This window comes from Hemibagrus wyckioides, linkage group LG01 (assembly GCF_019097595.1).
Source record: "Hemibagrus wyckioides isolate EC202008001 linkage group LG01, SWU_Hwy_1.0, whole genome shotgun sequence".
NCBI classification, from domain to species: domain Eukaryota; kingdom Metazoa; phylum Chordata; class Actinopteri; order Siluriformes; family Bagridae; genus Hemibagrus; species Hemibagrus wyckioides.
In genome coordinates, this window is record NC_080710.1 from 20,605,366 (window position 1) to 20,618,698 (window position 13,333).

General features: G+C 37.4%; 1 protein-coding gene across 2 annotated transcripts in view; it reads left to right on the forward strand.

Annotated features, from left to right (window-relative positions):
- The window catches only part of rbms3 (RNA binding motif, single stranded interacting protein), a 126,710-nt gene that overhangs the window by 27,867 nt on the left and 85,510 nt on the right, over nt 1-13,333 (forward strand). For both annotated transcript variants that reach the window (XM_058388197.1, XM_058388188.1), the window contains exon 3: nt 11,031-11,089. In XM_058388197.1, the coding sequence (XP_058244180.1) occupies nt 11,031-11,089 (59 nt within the window). The remainder of the gene's footprint in view (nt 1-11,030; nt 11,090-13,333) is intronic.

Consider the following 13,333-nt stretch of genomic DNA (forward strand, 5'->3'; position numbering starts at 1 on the left):
AGGGTCAGCCTCATTAGTCTTGGGAGATAAGTCATTGTGAAACTCTGCATGAAGACCAGAGGGCAGCTTGCATAATCAGTTCTTATAATGAATCATCCAGATATAGTTCTATCTGTTTGGGGAAGGGGGAGGATTGGCCTGTAGAGCCAAGACACTTTCTCCAATGGTTCTAACCCTGAACAGATTTCTCAACAGCACTGCACATTTCTCCACTGCACTGTGGGAGGGCCAAGCACAAGGGACTTGAGCTCAACCTTCAGCAGGGTGAACACGGGATCATTCATGACTGACAAATTCCCGCTGATCTCTGAGGGACATAATTTAAGGAATTCATTTTTGCCTTGACCATATCATCTGTTATGGGCTGAAGTAAAGTGTATACTGAGGGAGCCATTTTTCAGTCTTTCCAAGTTTGAAATGTTTTTCAAGTTTCGCCTTTCTTAGAGTTGGAGTAATCCCTATAACATTAATTCACTGAAACAGGAGGGCAATAGCAAAGTGTGAATTTATGCATATTAGCCCATATTAAGCCGAGCGCAGCTCATTTCTTTTCGTCTCTTGTGCTAAGCTGCCTTGCCTGGTCGTTCCCTCTGTCTCTCTCCGAGGTCCTAATCTGCTTCGGTCCAGGTTTGCCCCAGGCCTGGAGTGGGATTGGAATAAAAAATTCATGGCAATAAAACTTTCATTAGGTGAGGCAGGCGTGCCAAACGGGCAGTAACATTTTGGAAAGGTCAAAGGGATTCGCCTCGGGGTTCTCATCCTCCATGGCTCAGCAAAAAAAGGATCCAAAATGACACTTTCCTTTTTCCCATAACCCTACAATGATCTTTGGACAGTGAGTGGGCTTCGATATGGCCTATTGTAGAGCTTTAAACTGTTCCCTCATACACACACACAACACACACACACACATACCAGTGACCCCCCTGTGTCCTCTTGTGCCTGAGTCTTGGTGGCATTGCTGGCTGTGTGAAGTGCTGTTGTCAGGCTGACATTTTGGAGATCTTCTTTTGCGATTCTCAGTGGAAGCCTGGCAGAGACTTGAGAGCTGAGGCTACAATAGAGCCCGAATCTGAAGGAGAAATCTCAGTGACCTCAGCAGTTTTTTTCATTTTTTTTTTCTTTATTTCTTTAAAAAAGAACTGTTATGAATTTTATATGCACTGTATTTTTTAGGACATTGGCACAAAAGCAGACTCTTAAAGCATCTGAACCTGAATTGGCACTGAACCTACTTCACTTTAAGAGCATTCCTTATTATGTTGTAAAAAATAAATAAATAAATAAATAAATAAATGGTGCAGCTGCCTACTGGCAAGCTTGTGGGAGTGAGAGAATAGTAGAACTGACCCCTCAGTGCCCCAAATTAGAAGGGGCTATCAAAACGCCTGAAGTGGAATTTTTGTATTGGGCTCAAAGTTTACTGCTGAAGGCAATCAAGGTTGTAAATAAATGAATATTGGCAGAATAATGCAACTTTCCATCAAGAAAATATGCTGGAGGTTCTCTGAGGAATGATTTTCTCTTTCAAACTTTCAAATGGTTTGTTCTACTTCTGCAAATAGATCTATCATGGAGAAAAAAAATTAAATAACTGTGATGAAATGAAGAAAACCTTTAGTTTTGAAAGCAAAGTCTCACTGTGTGAAATTTAGTGATGATTTAAGTTTAATAAGCTGAACAGGACTGATTCATTGGCTGTTCATGGCAGAAAAAGATGGAAAAAAGTCAATGGATGGTGTGTACATTGTAATTAATGATAGTGTGTAGTTTTTATAATAAAGGTCTAATGTGACATTATCTGTCAACATTAGGAAACACACAACCCTCATTTTTTGAAACAGCCGCAGTGTGTTGGTAATTATCCTGATAATCACTACACATTCATAACATTTTTGGGGGGAAAGTAGTCCCACGGTGTACTTATGAACAGGCTCCAGAGATTAATGCGATGCCACAGCCTTGCTACACATCGACCTTGCTACAGGTCGTGTTTTGGCAATGTTGAGATACTCATACAAACAATATTGAACACATGCCAGAGCCACATCATAAAAGCTCTGATTATGAATTATGAATTTTTAATATGAGCCCCGGGTGAACATGTGCTTCTCATTACATTTGCGTTTCCTCATTATTCATTTACGCTTAAAGAAAGAAAGCGAGAGAATAAACTGTTACTTTTCCTTTCTGTGACTTGCTGTCATTAATTTAAGCCTCACATATGGAAATGTGATTCTAGATACCTTGAGGGCTTCAGGCAAAGAAATGTATGGGGCCTTTCTGAATTTTTCTTTTTCCTGCCCCTGACCAATGTTCATTGCCATTATGTTACCCAGATGTCTTATTAAATAATCAAAAATCAATCACAGCCTGCTTTAAAAAGAAACCGATGTGGTAATAGCAGTAATAATATTTATTTTATTTAATAGTATAAATATACATTTACACATGCATAGCCAAGGTTTATCTAGACCACCACTTTCCCCGCTCTCGCTAAAACAAATAACTTTCCTAAATCTTACTCTAGGCTTGTTGGTTTTCCTGGGCTCCAAAATAATGAGCTAACCATCTCCTTAGGATAACTGCTTGCAATAAAGTTGTTATATTCTGTCATCTTACTGGATAGAGACTGCAGCGGTCAGGCACCTTTCCAACTCCTTAACCATGGTTATATTGCATAGGCTTAAAAACAGCATCTTTGTAATATGGATGTCTCGTGTGTTTAGAGGAGATATTTTATCACCATGCTCTATATAGTCTAAGCAACTCAATTTACACAGAATTTCGCTGGGAAAAAGAACAAATTCTACCAGGAAGAATAGAAATGATTAACATTATGTTAACATTATTCCTCTAGCTGCTTGCCTGTAAAAGATGAGGTGCGTACTGCATTACTTTTTGACTAACTGTACATTTCTGCGTTTATTCGTCACCATTTCCTCTACTAAACAATTACCTTCCTAATTTACATTTTTTACTCTTTTAACTTTTTGATTTAAAAAAAAAGGACTTGTTATGACCTGATCTTGCACGTTCATTTAAAACAAACAGATGATGAGGGGTTTCTTCCTGGTTCTCTGGTTTTCTCCACCTTCCCAAAAACATGCCAGTAGATGGATTGGCTATGCAAAGTTTTCTTCCTAAATTACCCTGGATAAATATTTGAATGTGTGTGTGCTTGTGTGTGTGTGTTTTGCCCTGCAATGGACTGCTGTCCCATCTTTAGTGAATTCTCCTGTCAGTATTTTTAGACCAAAATGAAACACTTACTGAAAACAATCAAATGAATGAATGAATGAATGAATGAATGAATTAATTAATTAAATAAATAAATAACTAATACTAAGTGTGTGTGAGTGTGTGTGTTTGTGTGTGTCTGCGTTTGTGTGTGTCTGCGTTTGTGTGTGTCTGCGTGCACACAAGAGGAATGTGCTTCTGATTGTTCTGTGGATGTTTAAATACTTTTTTTGCAGTGGGAATTTCACCACCTTATTTAAAAATATCTGCACATACAATAGAAATTGATTTTTTTTCTGCTTTGCTTCCACATTGTTTCAACACTCAGGCATATTCCCTGAGGCTAGAAAAAAAGGACACAATCACTAGCAAACCTCCACACAGTAATGTACATCTCTCTATTTCTCTCTATTTCTCTCTATTTCTCTCTCTCTCTCTCTCTCTCTCTCTCTCTCTCTCTGTGTGTGTGTGTGTGCTTGATTGACTAACTGAGTGACTGGAGGAACGTCCCTCATGCGCCTTGCTGCCATGTTGTGAACAGAGCTCTGGGGCCTTTGGGGGGGATCTGACATGCAGGCTTCAGAAACACAGAGCCTGAATCACTCAGCCTTCTTTAGCATGCATATTGTTTTCCCTGCTAGTGACAAGACCAGTGACAGGTCAAGATTCTCACCCGCTACGAGCCTCTTATTTATAGCATTAGCCTTGTCACTGTTTCCTTCCATGGTGTTGACACATAAGATAGCACCGATGTTGGTAGATAAAGCTGTGCTTTCGAAGCTTCAGTAGATTTACACTACATCATCATTTATAATCACCCGGAATTTGCTTTATGGCTTTGGTGTATAACTAAATAGTTTTTGGAGGTAATGCAACTTGTTCTAATTTGTTATAATATAATGTGTTCTTTACAGTATCTTATTAACTCACACTCACTTAATGATTCTAAACATTTTTAGTGTTGATATAAAATTAGATCACTACCACATTACAATACCATCTCTATTGTTTTCAGCAATGGTGGGAAGATTATGCTTTTAGAGTGGGAAAGATTTTTTTTTTACATCATAAAAAAGGATAGCCCTAAAAAGATCAGTTTGCAATTAATGTTCGAAACATCACACCAGTATGAGCTTGTTGAACACCTTATCCCATGGTTCATCCCCCGTTCCAGCATATATTTTTCAAATGGTTCATAATTTAAAGAATTGTAATATTAAAGAAATCTTGCCTACATTGCATTTGCTAAAAAATGGTACTGCTGATTTATTTTTAATAATAATAAATTTCTCTATCCCTAATATCATGTCCTTCATGTAATATCTGTATACACGACTAGCATTGAAGAACTTTCGATCATATGTTAGACGTGACTTTTTACCCTTAGATCTAGTACATTTTCCATCAAAGCCGCCACCTCGAGGGATCACAGGAATTGATTCAAAGAGGCTACTGTGCTGTTATTTTAAACTCAAGTGCACCAGCTCCTCGCTGGCATTCTAACCTGTCCTGAAACAGATGATTGTCTCCTTGTAGGTATCAACAGTGAGAGAGAGAGAGAGAGAGACAGAGAGAGAAATCTCCTTTGTACCATCTCCATTGCTCTGCTAGTTTCACCCAAGTGCTCTCTCCAGCCTTTTAGACCGCTGAACATTTTAAAGATCCATTGATTCTTTTTCCCTCATAAAGGCACTCACACCACATCCTGTTTCCCTGTAATTCTTGCAATATTGTCTAGTAATATAACTAACATTGTCTCTAATTGCTGCATAGTTGCTCATCTTTGAAAGCATGCACAGTCAGAAATCCCTCCAGAGTGAACGAATCTGCAAATATGAGACATATGCTCAACTGTGCACTCAAATGATGAACGCTGTGTCGGACAAGACAGCTGCACTGGTAGCCAATTAAGAGATTCCTCACACACACACCTGGATGAGAGTTGAAAGACACGGAAAGACGTCAGTTCACATCTCACGGCACGAGACATCAAACGGCCCAGCATCCCTGGCTGCCTGCGTTCTGCAGAGACACAAACACGCAGATCAGAGTGTGTGAGGGCCCTTTGAGAGCTATCATTAGCACTTCACACGATGGTTGAGAAGCTGTGTACACAAAATACGTTTTGGTCCTGGTGATACACAAAATCAAGGGGGAATTGTTCCAAGTCTTGTCTGTCATAACATGTTGGGCTTAGAAGTGTCGTTTTCTTTCTAATCTGTGTGAAAATACCAACACACTTGCAATATTTCACACATACACCTAATCAGTGCTAAAGTAAATATTTTCACTTGCAACTTATTTACTTATTTTCACCTGAATTCCTGGAAGGAGAGAAGATCTGAAGCACTGAATAAAATGCTTGCGATACAAGGATTTCACAAAGTGACACTGAATATCCAGGGTTCAAACACCAAAGAGGAACTGCTACACCCTAGAGCAAAAGTCTAGACTAGGAGACATAAACTGGTTTATCACATTATGGATCTGGACTCTGCAAAACTTCAAAACTACTGTTCAGTTTTGAAGTTCAGTTAAAAACTGGCTGTATTTGTACAACCCTAGTTTTTTGGGTTTTTTTTTTTTTAAAGATAATTGTCTATTGTGCCCAAACACAAGATTTATTAATTATTAATCTGAACACAGCTTATTTATATTTTATTATTTTTATTTTATTTATCTGGATTGAATTGTGAAGTGGTTTATTTAAATGATAATATATGAGCTTGTTGAAGATCTTATCCCCATTTTGAACATATATTTTAAAATAGTTGATATTTTTGTTTATATTTATTTTTAAATATTAATATACTAATATTAAAGAAACCATGCCTGCATTGATATTATGTTAAAAATGGTATCGTTGATTTATTTTTAATAATAATCATCATTAGATCTTTTTATTATTTTCTTATTCTTATATCTTCTTCTTCTTCTTCTTCTTCTTCTTCTCCTTATTATTATTATTATTATTGTTATTATTATTATTATTTAATTTTAACTGACGACATGATTTGTTTAAAAAGAATTGATAATAGTAATGGAACAAATTGTTTATAGATAACTAGACAGAGATATATAATGTTTATTCACTCTACTCCAAGTTTAGAACAGGCAAAAGTGCTAACATGAAGCACTAAAGCCACTGACTAATTTCTGAGTGTAAAAGATAAACATTATAGGTAAATATTGTCACCATTATGTCATGTTAATTGCTAATCCTTTAAATATTGTGTAACTGAATCACCACAATTTTTACTTCAATAAAGCTCTAGAGTGTATCCCAGCTCCAAACAGTGCTGCGTTAGAAACTAAGGATTCACACTAGTAATCTGTAGGTGGAAAATGCAAATCCCAGGGCTTCCAGAGACCTTCAGCTGCTCATTATCTGTTGCTTCTTGACTGTATTTTGTAAGTTGCTTTGGAATCAAATGTGAAATGTGAAAACGAAAAAAAAAGAAAGAAAGAAATGAATAAACCATTGATAATACCAGTCAAATTGGATAAGACATTTGGACAGAGAATGAGCAGTATGAGGGACAGTTAACTCTCCTGACTCATTATAGAAAAGAAGCACCTCTGGGCCCAGGTGGAACTAGATCACAAGAACAATGTGATCCTTCTTAAACTGAATTCCGGTTCCCTGAGGATAGCGACATGTGAAAGGGTGTGTGTGTGTGTGTGTGTTTGTGCTGAAAAACTGAGGCAGTGAAGACACTGTGTAGGCATGTGTCTGTGCTCTAGGCTTCTGTCACTAATTATCTCCTCTACTATTCTGTCATTAATTGTCTACGAGTACTATTATTACTACTCTACTCTTTAACTCTCTATATACTAATTATCTACTCTACCTTTTATGACTCTTATGAGTTATACATGCATATACACTGTGTGTAAGTGTGTGTGTGGAGCTCTTCAACAGCCCATCTATGGTGATTTCCTGCCTTGTGCCAAGTGCTCGCAACATGGGCTCGGGTTGTAAAGTACGCCTAATCAGGATAATAAATAAATGAATAAATGAATGCACACAAACATTTACAAAGACCCAAACATGTAAAGGACATTGGCTTATGCTCACTAAATCCCATGATGGTGCAGTCCTTTTTAGAGTCTGTTTAACATATTATAGGATAAATGATTTACATTCTGTGAGCATTCCACTTTTACTTAGGATAGAATTCCATAGAGTGACTTCTTTGTTCTGGCATTTGTTTGGTATTTCTATTGCTTGACATTTTAAAATATGCACATTTTATATGGGTAAACTCTACAATATTATTGGTAATGAATTACTAATGATTGGCATTAACACTGCTGTGGAATAGGCTTCACAAACAGCAGGAGAACTTTTAACTGGAACATTTAACAGGATAAGTGTTACTGTACTATAACTTTATTTTATTATAGTCATTTGGTTTATATTATAATCAGCAATGTTAATGTCTTGCACAGCAGGTAGCATTGCTGCCTCACTGTTCTAAGGTCTCCTGTTTAATCCTGAGCTCAGGTTCCAGTTGGTGTGGAGTTTTACTTTCCTACCCAGTTGGTGTGGGTTTTCACTGGGTTCTTTGGTTTCTTCCAACTGTCTTAAAATACACAGATAGGCTGATTGGCTATTTGAAATCGCCTATAAGTGAGATTGAGTGTATGAATAAATGTGTCTGGAGTTCCATCCGAGGTAAATTCTCCTACCTTGATTGTCTATCTATCTATCTATCTATCTATCTATCTATCTATCTATCTATCTATCTATCTATCTCTCTATCTATCTATCTATCTATCTATCTATCTATCTATCTATCTATCTATCTATCTATCTATCTATCTATCCCCCTTTGCTGTTATATTAACCTCCACTCTTCTGGGAAATCAAGGCTGTGAGCTTATGTGTTCATTCAGCCACAAGGAGCATTAGTGAGGTCAAGCACTGATGTCTGGCAATAAGGCCTGGTGCACAGTCAGCATTCTTGTTTATCCCAGAGGAATTCAGAAAGGTTGAGGTCAGGGCTCTGTGTAGACCTCTAAAGATCTTCCAATTCATGTCTTAATGGAGCTCGCTTTGTGCACAGGGGCAGTGTCATGCAGAAACGTGGTTAGTTCCAGTGAAAGGAAAATGTAATGCTACACAATATAAAGATATTCTGTAGGACTCTGTTCTTCCAAATTTGTAGCAACAGTTACAGATATGTGGGAGAAGGCCAACATATGCGTGTGATGGTCACATTTTCACATACCTTTGGCAATATAGTGTATGATTTTGGTTTTAATTACAATTCTGAAACCTTCACATTTTCTAGCAAAGTCTCACAGAGCAGCTCAATGACTTTGCAATGAAACTACCAACTCAGGAATCTCACAGAGGTCATTTCAAAGACTTTTGTCAATTTGTCTCAAAGCATTTGGGTCTTGTTGTTGATTCATTACTGGCTCAATTCAGGATAATTTTTGAAATGCTTGCTTTTAAGTAGATATTCAATCACATTACCTCTGCTACTTCTAGGACAAAAGTCAGTCTCATAGTGCTCCAAGTGCATCTCATCGTTTATTCTAGTGAGATGTCAGTGATTTGGCTAGCTCTTGCTTTGTAAGAAGAAATGACAGCAGCTCAAACATTGTGGTCACGTGTTTGCTTTTGTTTCTCTCATGTGGTACTGTTGACTGACATGCTGTATGACATCTAACAAACATCCAAACAGCCTCAAAACTCTTAACATAAGCATAACCAAAATTGTGAATATCTACATTTAAATGATAAAAAGGGGTGCACAAACCTGTATTTATATACAGCACAGCACTGTAGACATTTGTTTTATATGGTGCTTTCAGTGCAAAGTACCAACAATGTAAGCTCATATGATTCAGACATGTAAAATGCCTCTAGACTTTCTTTTTTAATCTGAAGAGCTCGCCCTAAGTTGAGTCGCTAGAGATTTGAGTGGTTGAGATGAATTAGCTGCCATTTCACCGACGTTGGTGGCATGAAAGCCTGATGGGCCGGCGCTGTTCATGGTGACAGCAAAATGATCCCTCCTTTATTAAACGCCTCCGTCCCTATAAAAGTGGAGTAATATACTCTCTCGTCTTACCTGGAGGAAGGAGACACATTAAACATTAATTAAAAGTCACATTGGGAGGGCCTTTCTTATATCAGTCACCCTTTTCTGCTGGCGGATACAGAGCAGATAAGGAACTTTATTACCTTCTCTGATGAAAGAGGGAGGAAAGAAAGGGAAAGCAAAGGATGGAAAGGGAGGGAAGCGATCATTCACACATCGTGCAATTCCTGCACAGGTTTATCATTGCTAATGAATTGAGAATGATTTAGCACACTGCAGATTCTTTGAACATTAATGTCTTATACTCATGTGACATTGATGTGTGGAGACATTTTCTGTAACTAATGAAAATAAATGCACTTGTGAATTTAGTCTGATGTGGTTACAGTGTCATATAAGTTCATAGCAAGACACTTCTCTGTTTTGGCACCTAGGTGGTGGAACGAACTTCCCCTAGATGTCTGAACAGCTGAATCATTGAGTCTGAGTCAAACGATGTCCAAAGACTCGCCTCTTCCTGAATTACTTAAATTAGCACTTAAAAACAAATAAACCAAAAACATATTCTTGGTCTGTGACCTAGTGAACTAGTATCAGAATGTATTCACTGAAAGAGACTTCAGAGCACTTCCCTAAGAGATAATCATCCACCAAATGCCTTAAATGTAAACGTAAATATAAATGTATATTTGTTTCATGATTATTTCTGCTTCAGTATTTTTAAGGCCTTTAGTTCGGTCCACTGAAATACTTTCCTAATTATACTTTACTAATAAACTAATTATTCCACATGCAAACTGCACCTTCCCATATGTTCACTTTGCCCTTAAAGTTATTGTTTTGAGATGATATAAACATCTATTGATAAACCATCCTTGGTAAATATTTTAATGAAGAGGAAAATTTTGGTCTCAAAACTCTGTTCTCCCAAGAGATATGATCCAACTTTTAATGAGCAATGGTCAGAGGAAACATCAATACACTTCTAAGACAGTCTTTAGCATAAATCTGTGAAAATGAGCACGTACAAACACACACACACACACAAATTCATCCATGTATAGGCAATGGAAAATCCTAGTTCTAATTTCTATAGTCGTGTATGGCACAATTCATCTAAATTAATTAATGCTCACAATCATTTGTTTTCTCAAATAATTAATTAATCATAGTTGGCTGTGGTATTGATGAGCTTAGTTAAAATATTCAAGATTTCTTGTGTTTATTGACATTTTATTAAATCACAAGCTCACCATTTAAACGCATATATAAATTGGTGTTTTTTTAAATGTTAACATTGACAAATTTTTATCTAATCCATGACTTATAAAATCCATAGGTTTAAATAAAAGAGCAAAATCTAATCATAGTATGTTTCTAAATGTTAGTAAATTAGTGATAAACGACTGCTCTAGGTCAAGCTTCCCAAAGTAAAAAGATTGTTGCTAATCGTAGAGCTAGCATGACATTAACCACTCTCTCTCCCAGTTAAAATGATTATGTAAAACACCGCAGTGGTCTCCTGGTGTAAATCCTGAAAGTCACTTTTTAGTCTTCTAAACATTGGTTAATGCAGTTGTTGTTTATTAATCCTAAGGTTAATTGTTGTTAATGCTAACGCATTAAGAAATGCCAGCTAATGGAACCTTAATGTAAGTTGTTACATTTTAGTATGATATAATATAATACACATATTTGTATTTTTGCTAACAGTGTGCTTTTTCTCTTCATCAGGTATGGGAAAATAGTGTCAACGAAGGCAATCCTTGATAAAAACACCAACCAGTGCAAAGGTGAGTAGTGTTATTGAAGTGGTCACTATTCACTTGAAACTGAAGGCAAACTTGTAATGATTATATTCATTTAAGTATGAACATGGCATCCAGTAAAGCAAAAATATTTGAGTAAATGAATGTATGGTTCATCGGATTTTTAGGTCCCAGATTTGGGCATGGTGGAAGTAAGAGCAGCATTTGTCTTGGTGAACTGATAAACGTTTACATGATTTTAAAAGCGGGCTCTCGGGCAGCAGCTGTGTTTGAGTGATTGTAAGGATAATCGTTACAACAGGATGAGCGTTAGCGTGCCTGTCGGAGTAGCCCTTCCAGCCGGATAAGAGTTAGCGTGACTAAAAGGGTTGGCGATGGCATGAAACAGACCAGGATGTTCTCCTGTGTTGATGTACAGCACGGGCCGAGGGGGAGCGTTAAAAATAGCCACAGGGTGAGGGAGGCGTCCAACTGAAATCGATGATTTAGCAGACAGCCTCTTTTCAGGAGACGCTCCGCCATGGATGGAATCTCACAACCCAGCTTGCAGCACAATCTGCTGTGGAGTGGAGCCTCTCCAACTCTATATGTGTGTTTGTGCATGCATGTGTTTGTGTGGCTAAAATGCGGTAAATAGTGCCATTTTTTTTTTAAATGCAAAGTTATTTCAAAAATATGAGGAACCCGGAGTTAATTGAATCCACATCCTTATTAGTTACGGTCAAGTTCAATCCAACCAGTACATGCCAGATCACAACCACAGAAGAGGAAGAGAGCGAACATAACAGACGGAGAGAGAGAGAGAGAGAGAGAGAGAGAGAGAGAGAGAGAGAGACAGAGAGACAGAGAGAGACTGAGAACTGAATAAGAGCCTAGAGAAGCAAGGAAATAGAGGAAATCACTACAGGCTTTAGAGGGCTTCCTCTTCCCAGATATACCCCCCACCCAGCAAATCCTCCACCCTGATGGGCCCAGAGCCAGTGCTGATGGGAGCTGGGCCCATTAGTAGAGAAGGAAGGAAAAATCCCAAACAAAACAAATCATTTCATTCACACGTTACAGTTCCAGAGTTCAACCATATATCACTGACATGTATATATATATATATATATATATATATATATATATATATATATACATATTCAAATCATCATTAAAATTACAACTGTAATCATGTAATTTGGTTATAAGAGATTAGAATGTAACACAGTCTGCCATTTTATGTGAAAAGTGGAACGGCATGCAAGGAAAAGCACCTGATAACCCACTATTAATTACGGAGGTGGATAAGTGATGCATTGGGGCTGTTTTGCAGCCAGTGGCCCAGCACCTCTTGTGCAGATTGATGGCATCATGAATTCCTCTCAGAACCAGGGGATATCAGCCAAAGCCTGGTTGCCTCTGCCAGGAGGTTCAGACTTGGCCATAGATGACTTTTCAACATGAGGCTAAACAGACAACCAAATCAACATAGAAATTGATGAACAGAGATTCAGTCAATCTTTAAAATGGAATTCTACTGAAAATTTGTGGTCTTAAAGTCCTCAAGTGAAAATCTAAGAATATAAAGGAGCTTAAAGGTTCTGCACTTTAGTAGGGGAGTGTGTTAGACATCACAGGAAATGGAAAATATTTGAATAATTGTACTTTACTACTATACTTAAGCATTCCTTTGGGTGTTATTGGAAATGAATACTTGCACTTTTAATTGCATATTATCATTAGCTGAATAGAAATCACAAAAGTCTCAGTCTGTCCTTTAGCCAATGATTGTACCCCATGCTTCAATAGAATTGGGATCTTGCACATTTTATTTCCATTACAGTTTAAAGAATCCAATCATGATCTACAGTGTAGAAAAACTATCAAGAATCATGTCGATTTGTCATCTGTGGTGACCTTCAAATGCTACACAACGTACTTAATGCTATAGATATCCAACATGCATCTGAATATGGATAATCCAGCAGACTGCACACTGGTGAACCTGAGAATGTACAATCCTGGTCCTACCTCAGTAAAATGTTTCAATATGTTTAAAAAGATTCATTTCAAATCTTCTTCTTTTCCTCTTTAGGAGGTATGAACTACAGAAATCCTAAGAGGCCATGCATTATTACATTTTTTTCTTTCTTGTTTTCTTGTTATCACGACATAACAAGAGTTGTCTTCTCATGATCACATCTTCATTTTCTCAGTATAACAAAAGTTGTTTTCTTGTTATCACAACTTCTTCTGTGTATGCTGCACGAGAACATATTCTAGAGG